The following is a 19418-nucleotide window of genomic DNA, read 5'->3' on the forward strand; positions in this document are numbered from 1 at the left end:
AAAAGAATATTCTAAATGATGGAGAATCTAAAAAATAAGAAAGCACATAAATGCCACTAATCCTGTCTTTTAAAATTCCACTAATCCTTGTACTGGAATATGTATCTGTGTCTGTCCGTTCAATGAAAAGCTCTTTTTTCCATTGAACTGATCTAAAAGAGTCACACAATGAACCTGAACCAGAGCCCACTGAAATAAATGGCAGTTTCCCCATTGACTTCAATAGGTTTTGGATCAGGCCCAACCTCAATATCTAGATGTCAAAAGTGGTTGTTTATTTTTAAATGTCCTGTTGCTGACCAACTGCTACGACCAACAGATCATGAAGATTTCTTACTGTGAACACAGTTCGCTTGCTGTGCAAAACTTACAGTTTTGGTAATACAGTCATATAATTTCCTTGGCAAAGCCATAGTTGGCAGGAAGTGATATTCAACAAGCAGGTTTTTGTTGTTGGTTTTTTTTTTTTGTTAATTCCCTTATCCATTTCTTTTTTTATTCAGAAAATGGAAAGAAAATTTTATTTTTTTGGTGAGTGCTATAAATCCTGAATACAGCAATTTGCGATTGCCCCTGAGCTGAGCTACAACAACACACAAAAACATACATTCTGGACACCGTAAAATAAAAATCTCATTTGGCCTGGAGAATAGCTTCATCTGGTACATGAGTTTTGTTATATTACTATCATTCTCAGCTAGTAAAAAATGCGGTTTTTGTAATGTCTTTTCCTAAAACTGAAAATACCATTGTCTGTCCCATGTACATATCAAAGGAAGCCAAACTACTTAAGGACTAACAAAATAAGTCAAAAAGACTCAATTAACTAACTATCTTGCCTGATCCCTGAACACATTTCCAACAATTACAGTTATTGCTTAGAAATTAAGAAATTGAATAGTAAAATAAATCCACATGCAGCTTCTAACCCCAACCTCCATGACCATACCCATACCACACTGTCATCTCCCTAATCCCTTCTTTGCAAGTGGAAAAAAGCAAAAGAGATGGGACTTGCCATGGCACAAATCCACAATATTGTACAACGTACAATCCACAGATGGTGGTTTCAAGGGAAAGTCCACAGCGAAGGCTTAAAAAATGACCTCCCTGGAGTATGTTTTCAAATAGCTCATGAGAGAGGAGAGATTATAGAAGTTTGTAGCCCACCTGTTCTCACTATACAATTTCTATTTCTGATAGTCTCTATACATCATCTTCTCTCCATGAAACTGGGCCAATGCAATCCACATAACAGCTGGAGTAAGTCTCCTTACAACCTCTTGAGAGCACAGCAGCAGGGATACGCGGTGTTCTCAGTGAATCCCCCCAATATCAGAAGCAGAGAAGAGATTCTTACAGAAAGGGAAAACCCTAAATGGCAACTGGTCATCTTCCTGCCTCTCAGAAAATGAGGAAGAGGACGAACTCAGTCTCTGTGCTGTCACAAAGCAAGCCATAAAATTTGCTTCCAATTCTTAATACTGATCAACTTCCATAGCTACTTAACCCAGGGAGATTGCAGAACTTCTGGGGAGTAGTCTAACAGTTACAAGGGCTATTGTCACTTAGATATCGCCAACAGTTTAGAAACAATTTCAGCTCACCATTAATTAATTATACACACTGCTGCAGCTAGACATGAAAAAAAGGAAAAAGAGTATCCTTTACCAAAAAGGACACATTAGCATTAATATTAATAGGTTAAAATAAAACACAGCCGGATCTCATGAATTACCCATGAGATCTGATTATATGCAATCAGATTCCAAGTGCTATAAGGTTGGGAATAGTGTCTTCAACCCAAATGGTTTTTCATTTATAAGTGCCAGCAATAATGACCTCAGGTTATTTCATTATTAATTTGATCTCTGTTTGATAAAATACCATGATAGTTCCACAAGATACTGATGTCTCAAGTGTTCCTCATGATTAAAGATGACATTTACCTTATACAAATCACCCAAACTGGAAAAATTAGGCTAAAGGGCCACAATTCAAGGGAGAAGAACCCTTTAAAGAAAGGCATACTGTAAAGCCGATTCTTCTTGAGTAACCTACCGGGGTTCTCTCTGACAAGCCACTGATGCAGTTTTGAAACAATCGGTTAAATGATTGTGGAGATCCAGTTCCCTGATTATTGATTGACCTATATATTTTTTGGCATCAGTTATGCCCTAGAGGGACTGATTTGACAGGCAGTTAAGGTCCACGGTAAAAGTAAATTATGAAATAGCCAAGATAAGCGGGCCAACTTCCTAAGAAGATTAGTTTCTTCTGTTCATCAGAATATTTTAGGTGTTAGGTCACAGGATGCAAATAGGCATCATTTTGAGAGAACAGAGTATTTCCTTATGATGATTTCCATGCCAAACAGCTAATACACACACACACACAGCAAAATTATTAAAACATATGAAATAATCCCCTATGTCAAAGTTAATTAATCTTAAATGGCAGACTATCAGGAAATAATACTATCAGGCTATATTCCTGGTAGTATATGTATACTAGATTTCAAGTTGAACTGTAGTTCTGGTTTAGTTTCCAAATATTAAAAGCCAAATATTGAACATCTGGTATACTTTGGGCATTGGTTATGCCCCGGTATTTAATTCAATAGGCACCGAGTTTCCCAGGATTACAAAAAAACCATCAGGGTCTGCTGTTTTGGCAGTGGTAAAAGAGCGACTTCTGTGAAGGCAAGGTGCATTAAAGACTCTTAGAAGTAGTTCATCCTGACTTGCTTTGACCCTATCAAGAATGCCTTCTTGCCTTGGCTTACACTCCTAGTGTGACTCAGGGCGCAGGTGTGGGATCCAGACCTCTCCCTCAAGCCAGAAGTCAGAATCGGGGAGAAGGTCAGGTCAGGAAGTAAGGAGCACGAAAGGATACTCATGAAGCTGACAGTGGAGTCAAGTGAGAGAGACTGGTGGGTAGCATGAGACTGCCAGCATGCTGAGAAATTTGTTGTGGCACACTCTGGAAGGTTATAAGGAAGGGTCTTATTTGATAGAAGTCCTGGAGGGAGCAAAAGTCTAGAAGAAGAGGTTCCTTGTTGGTGAGGAGGGAGAGAGACTAACTGTCCCTCAATAAAAAGCACTCAGGACAAGTCTTTAGTGTTCTAAGCATTAACATACTGTATAAAGTAATTAGTGCACAACTAATGCATGGCCAAAATGCTCTAGTTTCCAATTTAAAATCCTAGAGAAATGACATCAGCTACTTCTCACTCCACTTTCTGTGACATACATTCTAGAGCTCTATTTATTCCAGTAGATGCAAAGGTCATTTAACATTTGCTCACAAAAAACAAAAACAAAAAACAAAGAAAATATCTTGCACATATGCCACAGGATGTAAGTTTTGATTTTATGACTTGATTCTAAACAAAGAAACCGAGTTTCAAAGAAAAAGGGTGACATGGTGTGTCTTATAATTTCTGTGTCACACACACATACTGTACCTGAAGAAGTATCCACTGTGAAAAGGGAAGAAAACTCTCCTGGAACAAGCTCATATGTCACAACTCCATATATCCCCGAATCCCTGTCTGTGGCAACGACATTGATGATCTCTGTTCCTGGGTGAGTATGACTACTGATGCTTGTCACATAGCTGGCTGGGTCGAAAATAGGTTGATTATCGTTAATGTCCTCTATCTCAATACGAACAAAAGCTTGGGCACTTAGCCCACCCTGTTGAATAAACCAGAACAAAGTAAAAATCAAAGTCAGTTACAGTTAAACAAATACATGCCTCAATGCATTGCTAGAATATAAAACAATCTACAATTAAACTGAACAAAAACATTTGTTAAAAGTAACTATTTAAAGGGCACCTATAAAAGCCAGAAAATTGAGTTTAGGGAGTTAACAGTATCTTTAATGCAGCTCCACTGTGCTAGCTACTGCAGTACACAAAGGGATCTGTTCTCCCATGAAGGAACATGAGGTTTAAGTATAAAACTCTTGTTAACTCTAACAAGAATTATCCATGTAAATCCCTTGTACGTCTTGGCACATAGGATTTCACAGTCATCACCTATTACACTTTCTGTGGCTTCACAGATAAAGGTCAGGCCCTTTTTCTTCAAGAACAAATGCCTCTAGCACTTGAACGAAAAGAGAATCTCCACTAGTTGTATTAGCGTTAGGGCCCATTTCCTCTACAGACTAGATTCTAAAGGGAAACACACTTTCAGGCAGTGCTGACAATCCATCCAGCACACACCAACACATGCACACACACACACACACACACACACACCCCCTTGGGTACTCAGAGGCACAATGGGATCAAATTCTGCAGGAGCAACCTCTATATTCCATTCCCTAACTTCCATGGCAACATTAATTTAGTCTACCGACATGAAATACTATCCATTCCCATTTCCCACACAAATACACACAACTATGGCTCATAATTTTACATCAGTGAATATTTTCAAATAATAGACAATTACTTTTGAGCATAGTTTTTTTGCTAGGCTTTCCCGGAAGCCTGACTCCACATCCTGGAGCTTGGCCCTCCTTTTGTCCCTGTGCATCTGGCGGTGGAGTGGGTGGGGAGGGGGATGGTGGGCTTTGCAGCTGTCGTCACTAACTCATCTCCCCAGCTCCTCAAGACTGGGCTGCTATGCTATTCTCCACTTGGCTTACACTTCTGCCTCTCACACACCCTGGCTAGAATCCAAACTCTTGCACTGGCTCCATGGAACAATACAGGGAGCATACACTGGTTATTAACTCGACCTTGTGGGGAAGGCTGAAGAGAAAGCAGCAGCTGCAGGCCAGTCTGAGCAAGGCAGAACTACAGAAAAATGGCAATATGGTAAATTCCATAGCAAAAAAATTGAATTTTGTGCCATTTTGGAAAAAAATGAATTCTGTAGCTGCAGAATCATGGAGGCCATAGAGCCGTGACTGAGATGCACAGTCATTCACCTCTCAGCACTTTTGTTTTAGACTTCCTATAGATGTAGGAAAGCACTGCTGTATCAGTTTAGCTTTGGTTCACATTTTCAAGGTTCTCCCTACAGCCATAAAGACTAAAACATCATTTTAACAAAGCTGAGATTCTGTAGCACAGTTCTGTAGCACGAAGTCAATTGTGTGGCAGTGGAATGATGGGATATACAGATTTCTGCACATGTCCTTGACAGTACATTACAACACGGATGGAAGAAGACAATCTATGGATACAGAGTTTGATTTTCAAAGAGTTATGCACAAAAAATGTGTACATGTAAGTTGAGTAAGTAATTATAGAGACTGCACACACAAAAATTGGATACTGGCATGAACAAAGGGCAAGCTACGTTTAGCAATTCTGAATTTATGCATGATGCCACAGGAACCATGGGTGCAACTTAGACGTATATTTCTGCATGCACCACTGTGTGCCTCATTTATTGAGAAAAATTTTTTGGCCTTCACAAAACTGTCCAGAGTGCAGTCCAGTTACTCAGGCAGAGTTCTGCATTTGGGATTTGCACTACAGTGCAGTAGCAAGCTCAAAAAAACTGCATTCGATCTTTGGTCTGTTGACTCTATAGACTTGTACTGAATTGTTGAGATACAATAAATAAATCCATCAACATCTGTAAATTTTCTCACTGAGGCTTTCATTTTTCCATATTTTTTCACAGTCATGTTGTCTCTATAGCCTGGCACTGACAATGTCATGACACTGTTGTGAGGAACCTTAGTTTAAATGTATGAGGAAAATTAAGTAAAGTAATGAAAAATTACTTATTTGCAGTATTCTTACAATAAACTGAATCCTGAACCCACAAGCAAAGTTAAAAGAGTTTAGTCCACAGGTGGAGATTAGGTTAAAAATGGAATCCTTATCCCCCACCCATTTGGTGCTGTCGGGTTTTCTTTTTTTGGGGCGGGGGGAGGAGAAGGAAGGAAAAATATGGGAAAGGGGGCAAAGGTGGGAGGAGTTTAAAAACAGCAAAGTATTATGGGGATTAATTTTAAATCACTTGACCCAATCTGTGTTCTTGATTGCTAAGGAAAAATGCAGACATTTCACTCTCCAACCTAAGTAGTTCATTTTAAGGAGTTAGACTGTAAAATCTTTTTTAGGGGGAGGTCAATTCTGAAATATTTTTAGAAGGGTGGGTCATGAGATAGGGGCATGTAACGGCTGGTCTACCTCATTCCTCTCTGTCCTTGTGCTAACCACTGTTGTTGAAGAGCCAGTGCCTCCTTTTCCTGACCCTGAAGCATATCCATTAGACACAAGTGAAGAGAGGCTCTACTATTGTCATCACCCAGTATAATGGATGACATGCAACCCTTCTTGTTTTGATGCAGTAGAATTTCTTTAAGGTTACCCTGGCAGTGGTAATTTTTGAGAAAGACCCCTAGTGACTGGGAACAAACGGCTGCTATTTCTAACCACATGAATATGCTCCTTTATCTGTTCAGAGACAAGCATGACAGTTGATTATCCAGGAAATGAAGACTGATTTAAGCATGCCCATTGTTGAAAGAAAATTACATTTGTTAAAACATATTTCAAGCAACAGTAGAACACTGTTGTTCATTTTGCCTTTGTATTCTAGAAATATTGCTCATATAACTTCACGTCTCTCAGATGCTTAAATAACCTTTTAACTACAATTGTGCTGATTGATGGAATGGCAATAAAGTTGGGTACAAGTCACATTGTTGTGATTCTGAAATGTTGTTACTTGTGGAACAAACAATGAACATGATATACTGCTACAGAGCTGAAATTACCATAACTGGAGACTTTCTTTTCCCTAGCAACATCCAGTCTGTGTAAAAACATGGAGCTAACTATAAACCTCTCGAACCATTTTTCAAATATAAATAATGCTACTTTCTTGACAGAAGAGATTCTACTGCTTAACAAATACCTATGATGTTATGTAGAACAGCTGCATTTTTGTTGTTTATATTGTAAGACTGCATAAGAATCTGACAGGATTTCAATTATAGCCTCCAACGTGCTGGGATATAAGATTCCACTAAAATGTTGTTCCAGACTGAAAGGTTATATATAGGTTCTCAAGACTTGAACACAGATTTTATTTTCTTTGAAATATGTTTATGCAGTTTTTAAGTTGTAATGCTGTAGTAGGGCAAGGAAGGAATAGAATTAGCCACTAATTTCAAAAGCTTTAACTTCAATGGGAATTTTGCCCGAGAAAGGAGTGCTGAACTGGGCACTTTGCGTATTACAGTAACTGCTTTAACTAAAAAAAAAGAGAAGAATATTGGTAGCAGTTACATGTATCTGCTAAAACACAAGAAAGAGACAACAAGCTTAAGTCTCTCTCTATACACAACACATAGTAGGAAAGCCATTTCGAGTTTCAGCAGTATCATCACACGTTCATCAGAATACATCTAAATACCAAGAAGCATTGGGAAAGTTTTAAATGTTGAACTGATCCAACTGCTTTTGGTGTTGATTAAAAATTGACCACTCAACACATAGCCAATATTATTTGAAGGGCTTTCATAGACATTTCCATTATGTAATAGCATTTTATTAGCTAAATGACTCCTTTTTAATAACACGTCTAAGTATCATATATAATCACCCAGTTTAGATCCATTTTAGTTTATCAGGTAAATGACATATGTTTTATAATGTTTACCAATATCTTATGAATTTGATAATTTTGAGGTTTAATCCTCTACTCCTTTCTGAGATAAAGCTCCCATTGGAATCCTCATTTCAGGAATGGCAATTTGGCCTGAGCAAACAGTGGCGGGATTATTAAAAATGATCTGATTTAAGAATTGTCAAGGGTACATATTTATCCCACAGTATGTCAAAGGTGCTACCAGGTAACAATATATCTTGCAAGCCATTTTATGCAATGAAGCAAACAACACATATTTCTAAAATTCCTGAATAAATGGATAGTATCAACATTGTTCTTTATAATGTTATGTATCAAGTGTTCCTTGACAATAAGGTCAGAGCATGCACCATATATGATGCTCATTCTCTTTCTTCCTTAAGATTTACATTTGTAAAAACTGTCAATTGCATTTATTTCTAATTTTCAAAAGATTGTGCTTAATAGCAAAGAATTTACAATTTCATCTGCATAAATAAGAAAACAGACCATTCTGAGTGGACTAGAGGGGTAATCATCTCTGAGCATACAACTCAATTTTCATCATAATCAGTTATGTAACTGCACCTTCATATTCAGCAGATGTGCTTCCATGTGTAATTAGAAGTGATTTCTTTAAAAGCATCGTGGTTAAAATGCTTTGTCCTTGACTCCCTGCAGATGCAATTTCTGCAGAATAGATTTGATTTTGAAACTGTTTTTAAAATACAGGCAAAAGGGCTAGTCTTTTCAATCTTTCAGAGGAACAAGTGTTCAAACAGAATGGGAAGACAAAACCAATTAAATTGGAACTAAACAAATAAAGATGTGGAAAGAATGTGTTTCTTAATTTTATAAACTTTTTAATGTACTTTAAAAGAATAATCTGTATCTCCTTTACACAGAAGTCATAAGATTTTCAGTTTTATAACTGCTGCCTATGCACTACAGTGATAAGTACATTAGTAGTGCAGATAGAGAAGGATTCTATCTCAGCATCCCTACAATTAAATTTTCTAATACTATGGTAGGTATCCTCTAGCAACTGCATGGACCACTGTTTGTTTGGATGAAGTAGAACACCAAACTGTTGGACATTATGTAAATAACGCAAGCGAGCACACAAAAGGATGGGACTATGTATTTTGATTAGCAATAAGGCTTGATCAGAGTGTAACTGTACAACACTAAAAACGTATACACACTTTTTAAAAACTCGATATTGTTTCATACATGCAGCTGAGTTTATTTTAATGCCTCATTGTACAACCATACGTATTGCTAGGTGTACCACCGTGGGTATAAACAAACCTCCATCCAATCCAGGGGAAAAAAACCACAGAATTTCTTATTGCATTGCATTCTTATTGTAAATGATAAACAAAGGAAAACCAAACAAGAACATTAAAACGTATCAGGCTTTATTCGCATATCTTTAAAAAGCAAAAAAAGGGCATACAATTTTATTCCCCTTTCTTGGTTACCTTTAAGACTATGTTAGACCTTTCATTAAAATTCCTGTTTTTCATATTCTCTTTCTGAAAAACTCACCATTGAGATTGACATTTTCCATGCCTGGTCTCAACCTACAGCTGAAACATTTTGGAAGGTTTCCTGAGGGAAATGCCTTCACCTGTTTTTGTGTTATTTGAGAATGAAAATCATTATACTCTTGCAGCAGTTCAAGATGTTTTTAGTTCACTAGTAACTCAAACACACCTAAAAAAATGGAGGTTTGCAGGTGGAAAGAGAATTATAACTTTAACATTGCATTTTAAGCACAGAAAAAAACAGGAAATCCACTAAATTAAGGCTCTCCTAATATCATTAACTTGTCCATGTTACACAAATGTATTACTTCTAATCACTTGTTTCACTATTTAGACCCAAACTGTGGCTGAGCATTGTGCAGGTTCATGTGAGAGGAGGGCTGATGTGCTTTTCTCCCTCTTTCTGCTTCCCTCCCACTCAGGGACCAGCCACAATCACAAGTCTGTGGTCTCTGGAGGATACATGCTGCTTTTTTAACTAGCACCCGGAGGCAAAAGCAACCACAAAAGGAAAAGGGAGGAGGCAGCGCCACCACCAGCCACAAATGGGCTGGCTAGAGAGGGGAAAATGTGCTGCATGCTTAAGTGGTAGCACGGCATCTGCTATCCACAAAAACTCCAGGAGACATAGTTCCTCATTAAAGCACAATACCTCCTGGAGCTTTCCTCGGAAGTTGTGGCTACATACCACAGCTGTATTTAGAGTTATGGTTTACTGGTACAGTCTGACTCTAAATATATACCTAAGGATATACAGTATGTGATGTATGAGAGAATTGATGTTACTGCACACATAGCTCTCAATCTGCAAAGGTCCGTTACGGAGGATCATGTGTGACAAAGACCCCAAAATGAACAACACAAAAACTATTCATGCAGGTGCTATGGGATTCGTTCCTTTCTATAACCTTACTTACAACAGTTCTGATGTAAGTAATTTTCGATAATAAAAGTGGCGGGTGGGGGGGAGGGAACACCAAACATGTAGATAACGTAGGGACTAAAATGAGAGGCATCTCTCAAAATGAGGTACGTGTCACACGTATGACTTAACTTTTGTACTGAAACGTTTAAATATGTAAGTTCAATGATTTAGCAAACTAGAAGGGGGGATTGTGTGTAACATTTGTTGGATTTCTTTGCTGTTTTTCAACTTACAGTAATACTGCACCCAATCTTGCCCCCACTGATATCAATGAGAGTTCTGTCACTAGCTTTCATGACAGAAGGATTAGGTTTCATAAGTAGAGCTGGCTTAATAACTTCTTTTTCAGTTCATTAGCAGTTCTGAATTTATTTATTTTTTAAATCAGTTCAGGTCGAACCGAAAAAGTTTTCAAAATATTCAGCAAATCAAAATAATCCGCAAAATTTTGTTTTGGGTCAAACTAAATGCTTCATTTGACCCAAAATGAAACATTTCATTTCAATTTCAGGTATTTTCCACCTTTTGTTTAATAAAAGGAAATGAAGAGCTAGATTCCCTTTTACCTAATGTTTGGGACACTTCTGGATGTGAGAGACCCAGCTTCAATCCCCATTCTGGAGCAGGAGTTGAACCAAAGTCTTCCCCTCTCAGGTGTGCTCTAACCACCAGGCTATATGGCACCAGGATTGAGGAGTGGGGGCTCTTTCACTTTCTATAAATAATTATGCACAGGAACTTGGACTGTGGTGTCCCTCCTCTCAGGTGAGTGCCCCAACTACTGCGCTACAGGGCCATTCTCACACTCTCTCTCTATGAAAAAGTGGAACAGCTTCAATCGGAGATGTTGAGAGTGACTCATCCCAAAATAGCCAATAGTGTGGTGCTTAGGGAATTCACCTGGGAGGAGGGGAAGACCTGGGTTCAAATCCCTGTTTCAGTACAGACAAGAATTTAGGTCTCCCAGATGAGAGCCCTAACCACTGGGCTATAAGAAGGTCACCACCATATCATCCTCAGCTTTGTAAAGGGCACCTAAATCCCATTGTGAATCTAGCCTGAAAAATTAAAGTGATTAGTTTTCTGAATGTTTGTATCAACTGAAACAATTTGCTGAAACAGGCACAAATTCATGAAATCAATCAACCCAAATCTGCATTTTTTGGAGAAAAAAATTTAACTGAAAAATTTCACCCAGCTTTACTCATGACTATCTGTGATGCATGGCTAGAAAGGGTTAAACATCCTGCAAAATAAATAACCCTCAAAAGACATGTTGGGAGATAATGTTTGTGTTTTTGTGTATTTACATATGTATGAGTAGGGTCGACAATGTTAGTCTCTAAGGTACCACAAGTACTCCTTTTCTTTTTGCGAATACAGACTAACATGGCTGCTACTCTGAAATGTAATCAACAGTCGTCGTCCCCCCCCCCCCCCCCGTCTATGTTGTATTCTAATAATTTAGAGGTCAAAAGAACATCCTATCATGTAAATGAATTGTAAATACGGGATATCTCTGTATTCATCTCTCTTTGGAATGTACTGTGAATGGTGGAAGAACAAGGAAATGGCCTTATGTTAATTTGTATAGCTAAGTACCAGTGATGGACCGCCTTCAAAGTCATCCTAATTACCTTTTGTTTCCTGAGGAATTCCAACTTGTCAAAAGACATGAAATTGTATAAAAGATCCTTGGATCCTGATTCTGTCATCTCAGATCTGCTTAAGCTTCTTCAGGGGAAGTTTGAGTAGCAAGACTGAGGTCCTAGTTTTGTTGGTATACCCTGAATATGATATTCGGACATTGGCCTATAACCTATGAACTGAATTCTAAAGGAACTCTGCAACTACAAAGCTCACCATCTCTGCTATGAATCTGCACCTAAATGAATTGAACTCATGCCTGAATGTATACTGATCTTTTAACCATACTCTCTCTCTTTTGTTTTTAATACATTTTAGTTTAGTTAATAAGATTTGGCTGTAGCGTGTATTTGGGTAAGACATGAAATATTCATTAACCTGGGAGGTAATGTGTCCAATCCTTTGGGATTGGTAGAACCTTTTCTTTTATATGACGAAATAAGATTTACAGAAATTTTCATCATATTTAATGTGGGTACCTGGATGGAGGACTGAGGCTGGATCACTTTAAGAGAACTGTGTTGTTTGGACTTCTAAGTAACTAATGAGTAATAAAGAAGCTGTTTTATGCAGGCTTGGTAAATCTAGGTATTGGAATATCCACCAGCTTTATGGGGATTGTGTACCCCATTCTTTGCAGTTCACCCTAACTGAGTGACCACAGCTGGCTCCCCACTAGCACCCCGGTCACAGTATCAATTTAACAGAGGCACTTTTTACACTCTTCAGAGTATCAGCCATGTTAGTCTGTATTTGCAAAAAGAAAAGGAGTACTTGTGGCACCTTAGAAACTAACAAATTTATTTGATCATAAGCTTTCGTGAGCTACAGCTCACTTCATCGGATGCATTCAATGGAAAATACAGTGAGGAGATTTATATACACACAGAACATGAAAAAATGGGTGTTATCATATACACTGTAAGGAGAGGTTTCAGAGTAACAGCCGTGTTAGTCTGTATTTGCAAAAAGAACAGGAGTACTTGTGGCACCTTAGAGACTAACCAATTTATTTAAGCATAAGCTTTTGTCAGCTACAGCTCACTTCATCGGATGCATACTGTATATCTCTAAGGTGCCACATGTACTCCTTTTCTTACTGTAAGGAGAGTGATCACTTAAGATGAGCTATTACAGCAGCAGAGTGGGGGGCGGGGAGAAAACCTTTTGTAGTGATAATTAAGGTGGGTCATTTCCAGCAGTTAACAGGAATGTCTGAGGAACGGTGGGAGGTGGGGGGGGGGGAAATAAACATGGGGAAATAGTTTTACTTTGTGTAATGACACATCCACTCCCAGTCTCTATTCAAGCCTAAGTTAGTCGTATCCAGTTTGCAAATTAATTCCAATTCAGCAGTCTCTTGTTGGAGTCTGTTTCTGAAGTCTTTTTGTTGTAATATTGCGACCTTTAGGTCTGTAATCGAGTGACGAGAGAGATTGAAGTGTTCTCCGACTGGTTTATGAATGTTATAATTCTTGACATCTGATTTGTGTCCATTTATTCTTTTACGTAGAGACTGTCCAGTTTGACCAATGTACGTGGCAGAGGGGCATTGCCGGCACATGATGGCATATATCACATTGGTGGATGTGCAGGTGAATGAGCCTCTGATAGTGTGGCTGATGTTATTAGGCCCTGTGATGGTGTCCCCTGAATAGATATGTGGACACAGTTAGCAACGGCCTTTGTTGCAAAGATAGGTTCCTGGGTTAGTGGTTCTGTTGTGTGATGTGTGGTTGCTGGTGAGTATTTGCTTCAGGTTGGGGGGCTGTCTGTAGGCAAGGACTGGCCTGTCTCCCAAGATTTGTGAGAGTGATGGGTCGTCCTTCAGGATGGGTTGTAGATCCTTGATGATGTGTTGGAGAGGTTTTAGTTGGGGGCTGAAGGTGATGGCTAGTGGCGTTCTGTTATTTTCTTTGTTGGGCCTGTCCTGTAGTAGGTGACTTCTGGGTACTCTTCTGGCTCCGTCAATTTGTTTCTTCACTTTAGCAGGTGGGTATTGTAGTTGTAAGAATGCTTGATAGAGATCTTGTAGGTGTTTGTCTGATGGGTTGGAGCAAATGCGGTTGTATCGTACAGCTTGGCTGTAGACGATGGATCGTGTGGTGTGGTCTGGATGAAAGCTGGAGGCATGTAGGTAAGCACAGCGGTCAGTAGGGTGGTGTTTATGTGACCATCACTTATTAGCACTGTAGTGACCAGGAAGTGGATCTCTTGTGTGGACTGGTCCAGGCTGAGGTTGATGGTGGGATGGAAATTGTTGAAATCATGGTGGAATTCCTCAAGGGCTTCTTTTCCATGGGTCCAGATGATGAAGATATCATCAATATAGCGCAAGTAGAGTAGGGGCATTAGGGGACGAGAGCTGAGGAAGCGTTGTTCTAAGTCAGCCACAAAAATGTTGGCATACTGTGGGGCCATGCGGGTACCCATAGCAGTTCCGCTGATTTGAAGGTATACATTGTCCCCAAATGTAAAACAGTTATGGGTAAGGACAAAGTCACAAAGTTCAGCCACCAGGTTTGCTGTGACATTATCGGGGATACTGTTCCTGACGGCTTGTAGTCCATCTTTGTGTGGAACGTTGGTGTAGAGGGCTTCTACATCCATAGTGGCCAGGATGGTGTTTTCAGGAAGATCACCGATGGATTGCTGTTAACTGCTGGAAATGACCCACCTTGATTATCACTACAAAAGGTTTTCTCCCCCCCGCTCTCCTGCTGGTAATAGCTCATCTTAAGTGATCGCTCTCCTTACAGTGTGTATGATAACACCCATTTTTTCATGTTCTGTGTGTATATAAATCTCCTCGCTGTATTTTCCACTGAATGCATCCGATGAAGTGAGCTGTAGCTCACAAAAGCTTATGCTCAAATAAATTGGTTAGCCTCTAAGGTGCTACTTTTTACAGTCGTCTCCCTGTGGTCACTTCTGAGCAGTTCTTCTTCTCCCATTGCTGCTTCTAAAAAGGCAAATATAAAAAAAGGCAGCCAGGCTCAGAAATCAAGTCATAGAGAAGAAACAAACAGGGTGAAAGAAACTGATAGTTCTACTGCACCATTTCATTTGTAAAATAAGCAGTGTACCACCTGGAAAATTCACTCTCCTCCTCCTCTTCATTGTCTATTTAACCTTCTCAGTTTCTTCCTTCCTTCCTTCCTTCCCTCCCTTTGTCACTACCAATGACCCTTCGCTCTTCTCCCAACTTTTTCCATTTATTTCTCTCTTCTTTCGCCAAATCCCTCTTCCACAGCTAACTCCACAGCTAACACCTATCACTCATGCGCCTGCCCAAGCATTGAAAATAAGCACTAAGGCTACGTTTTCACTCGGGGGGGAGGGGGGGGTGTGGGGGAAGGAGGAAAGGGGAGTTTGTTCTTAACTCAGGTTGTTAACTCAGGTTAAAATTGCAGTGAGGACACAGCAGCTTGGCTGTTAATTCACGTTAGCAGCTGCAGTTCAATCCCAGGCTCCCCTGAACACTTTAAGGGTATGTCTACTCTGCAGCTGGGAGGTGTGATTCACTGAGCAGGCAGCCAGACTCATTAGCTCAGCTCAAGCAATGTGGATGTTGTGGCACAGGCAGCAGCTTGGACTAGCCATCGAAGCTCAGACCTAGTCAGCTGGGCAGGCTTGGACTCAGGCACCTAACCTGACCCGAGCCCCTATCAGTGCTGCAGTGTCCACACTTCTATGTTTAGCATGCTAGCTTGAGCTGAGCTAGCATAAGTCTGTCTACCTGAGCTGGGAATCACACCTCCACGCTGCAGTATAGACATACCCTAAATCAAGCTGCTAATCTGGGTTACCTCAGTTGCCATATCTTCATTGCTATTTTCACTGACGTTAATTAATACAGTTTAGCAATCATGAGTTAAGCACATACCTCCCGCCCTTTTTTTTTTTTTTTGCAATGAAAACATACTCTAAGGGGCCAAGAGGAGGTGCATGATACAGTAACTCAGCAGTGGACATGGAAGGTGACTCAGTACCAGCTCTGATATATACTAAAGCACATTTGAAAAGTGGACACGGATATTAGGTGCCAACTTGAGGAAGTTAGGATCTGATTTTTAAAAGCACTGAGCTCCCACAATTAAAAGTCAAGTCAAGAACCTCTGAAAAATCAGATTTCCCTGAAAGAAGATAAATCACAGACTGATCCAAAAATGAAAGAGTCTATAGTTTTGGCGTGCCTACAGTTTTCTCATGATTCTGATTTAAACTTTATCACTGGGGCATTAATCTGATCAGAATACACATATAACATTTCCATCCGAGCCTCTTTTACTATATTTTTATTTGAAAAATCATAGAGTTTTGGCAAAACCTAAATCTTCTGAGCCAAATGAAAGGGAAATGTGTGAAACTCTTGAGACTGCCAATGCTCTCATCCAGATCAAGTATCCATTATTAATATATCTAATCTTGATACTGCATACACATATATGTATTTTCATATCTATTCAGCAGCACTATTTTTACCTATCTGAAGCAAGATAAAATATGATTTACACATAGACTTTAATAACTTTCTATTATTCTCTGATTTAGTTCAAGAATGTTTTTATTTCCTTAGGGGTAATGCATTATTTCCAATTAAAATTTCTGCAACTTCCAAATTCATGGCCAACCAGCATCTTGACAGATGAAAGGAAACATGAAGAGTCAGTCCGTAAATAGTGCTTGACAGCAGTGTGGGAGAAGAGCCTAGTGTGAGAATGGCAGACCTTTCCACAGTTGCTACAGGTCCACTCGCCAGATGGTGGTTGGAACACGCACTGCTTCCTGGCTCACCTGTGGGCCTCAGTCTGGACTATCTGATAGCTCTCAGCGATGACTGCACCAGCCTTGACCCAGCTTCTCCAGACTGAGCAGTTGTGGGTTGTGTCTTCAAGTTGTCAGTGGGAATGCTGAATTTCTTGAGACCCTGCTTGGCCTTGTTGCTGTATTGGAACTTTGGCCTTCCTCTGCATCATGGGCAGTTCTTGAGTTGGCCACAGAGCACAGCCTTCAATAGATATTCTTGAGGCATATGTTCCATATACCCCAGCCAACAAAGCCTGCAAGCATCCAGCGTAGTCTACAGAGACTGCAGGCTGGTCCTCTCAACTGCCATATAAACATATTAAAAACTTCCCTCCCTTGTTAAAACTTTATATTTGTGCTCAAAATACAAAACACACTCACAAGTCGAGTAATATTCCAGGATGAAACTTACCCCATCTGTAGCTTTCACTAAGAGATCGTAAGTGGCTGGATCCCTTTCCCTGTCAATGTCTTGACACACACAGATGTGTCCTGTATGTGGATCTATCCGGAATGCTTTAGATTTTTCATAGTTATGGAATCCATCATAAAGTAAATAGTCGATATGACCAAACTGGCCTGCATCTGCATCTGTTGCCTTGGCCTGCAGGGAAGCAATAAAAACAAAATGAAACTAGATAAACTATTATTACATAATAATATTTCAATTATTATGGATATTTGATGCCAAAGTCTTTATTATTGTTTTTAAAAGTGTATTTATTTAATATATTAACTCTAATACTTAAGGTATCCCAATGCACTTTTCAAAACAATGAGTTAGATCGTGGTAGTGCAGGCATTACATAGGTAAATAAAAGATCTATTACACCTTATTTTGACAAGCAAAAAGGATGTGTTCTTCAAAAAGGATGTGTCAACTCAATCAAGTGGCTTACTACAATTGAAAAGCCTATTCAAGACATCAGCTACCATCTGTGAAGCCACATTAGCTTGCCGTGTTTTAACCTCAGAGGCTAAACCAAGGCTAACCAATATGACTTTAAAAGTGTTAGCCTGTGTCTTGAACAAGTTCTTCAATTGTGTTAAGCTAACTCAATTGAACTAACATGATTAAAATACCCATAAAGACAGGGCCTTAAAGCCAACAAGAGTTCAGCTGTAGAACTGTATTACTGAGAAAGGGAATGCTGGCCAGAACATTATCTACTGTGCCTTCTGTTTAACATCTCATTTGAAGGATGGCCTAGCTAACAATACAGGAGTACAAGGAGTAGGTTTCAGAGTAGCAGCCATGTTAGTCTGTATCTGCAAAAAGAAAAGGAGTAAAATTTGTTAGTCTCTAAGGTGCCACAAGTACTCCTTTTCTTTTTAAGGAGTAGGTTTTAATCCATGATCTCCTAGTTTAAAGGCAAGAGTCCTACTAACTGAACTAAACTTGTCTATCTGCACCTGCATGATAAAAAGACATCCACTGGCAAAGTCACTGGAAAAATTCTTGCCACAGGCTAAATTCCCTCACTGGTGCTGTCTTGCAGATGGTTAGGAATGCTGAGCAGAAGATAACTAGAATTTCATTTCACACTACAGTAAGTAGATCTTACCAGGACAGCAACACTTTGCCTTCATCACTTAAAACCACTCTGCTGTAAATCTGAAACCAAATTCTGTAGATTAATATCTCACAGAAATGCTTCCTTCAGAGCTATACCCTTCTGGAACCAAGAAGTAAATAGTTTTCCCTGAGATGAAGCTTGTGAGGTTTTGGAGATAGTTTTGCATAGAGGTGCAAATTCTGCCTGCATCATTCAATGTCTTAAAATCCATGGGTGAAATTTACTCGTGTCCAGATGGCCATCCCAAACCTAAGTGATGCATAGGCTTTGTGCTAGCCTCTGGAGAGGAGTTAATTTAATCCTATGTGAATAAGGCAAGCAGGATTTGGCACGGAGCTATACACCTCACAAAAAAGGTTTTATCTCCTTTATCTTGGAATTCAACTCTGTATTTATTTTCAGGAGAGGAGCTGGATGCCAGGCACATGCCAACATCTCAAATATATTAAAATATTTGCAGCTCTCTTAAATTAGAAAGATTATGTAAATTTCTGTTCAAGTGAAAGACTTAGGCAGCTAGATATATTACTGACTCAAGGCAGAGGCCCACCTTTACCATTTGTTTTCTTCAACAGAATGTACATCTTTAATTTCTCTTCAATAGATTTCAATATTTGTATTAACAATATCAACCAGCCAGTACATTAATATCATTGTTATTACTTACCACTTAACACACTGCTGACAAAATACAACGTATCACCTAAACTGTTTCAAGCTGATCAGGGCGTTATGATGGACAATGCCCCAAGCAGAAATACAGAGCTCTGCCACCTTATTGCTCGCAATGTTCTTTTTTCCCTCCCATCCCCCATTATCACTACAGCAGCCCAAGCATAAACTTTATCTTGGAGTCATCAGATTACACTATCACAAATGGAATTCAGAATTTCATTAATCTGAATGTGTACTTGTGATAAGGTATCTGCCGCACACTGGGCAGTAAGGGGTTAATAGAGCCCTAGGGAGACTGTGTGAAAAGCAGCCAATTGGAGAGGGACTGTGAAAAGCTGTAAATCTTCTTTTACATATAAAAAGAGCCTCAGGGCAGAGCAGGGTCAGTAGCTTCCTGGAGCCTGAGGAGGGAAGTCTGTGTCTGGAGTAGGGTGCAACCTTGTAGCGCCTTGGACAGGGCAGTGCAGACAGAAACCTGGGGAGAAGAGATGGAGCTCTAGACGGGCTGCTGAGACTGAGGATTGCGGGGAAGTGGCCTAAGGAAAGGCAGCAATAGTAGATGCAGAGGGATACAGCAGGAGGTTGCAATCTACAGGGTCCCTGGGCTGGGACCTGGAGTAGTGGGC

At 39.6% G+C, this 19418-nt stretch overlaps 1 protein-coding gene across 3 annotated transcripts in view; it reads right to left on the reverse strand.

The window, feature by feature from the left end:
* DCHS2 (dachsous cadherin-related 2) overlaps nt 1–19418 on the reverse strand; it is a 235685-nt gene that overhangs the window by 98599 nt on the left and 117668 nt on the right. For all 3 annotated transcript variants that reach the window (XM_043545864.1, XM_027833465.3, XM_043545865.1), the window contains exons 2-3: nt 16953–17144; nt 3467–3698 (exon numbers count right to left, since the gene is read on the reverse strand). In XM_043545864.1, the coding sequence (XP_043401799.1) occupies nt 3467–3698; nt 16953–17144 (424 nt within the window). The remainder of the gene's footprint in view (nt 1–3466; nt 3699–16952; nt 17145–19418) is intronic.

This window comes from Chelonia mydas, chromosome 4 (genome assembly GCF_015237465.2).
Source record: "Chelonia mydas isolate rCheMyd1 chromosome 4, rCheMyd1.pri.v2, whole genome shotgun sequence".
Taxonomy (NCBI): Eukaryota; Metazoa; Chordata; order Testudines; family Cheloniidae; genus Chelonia; species Chelonia mydas.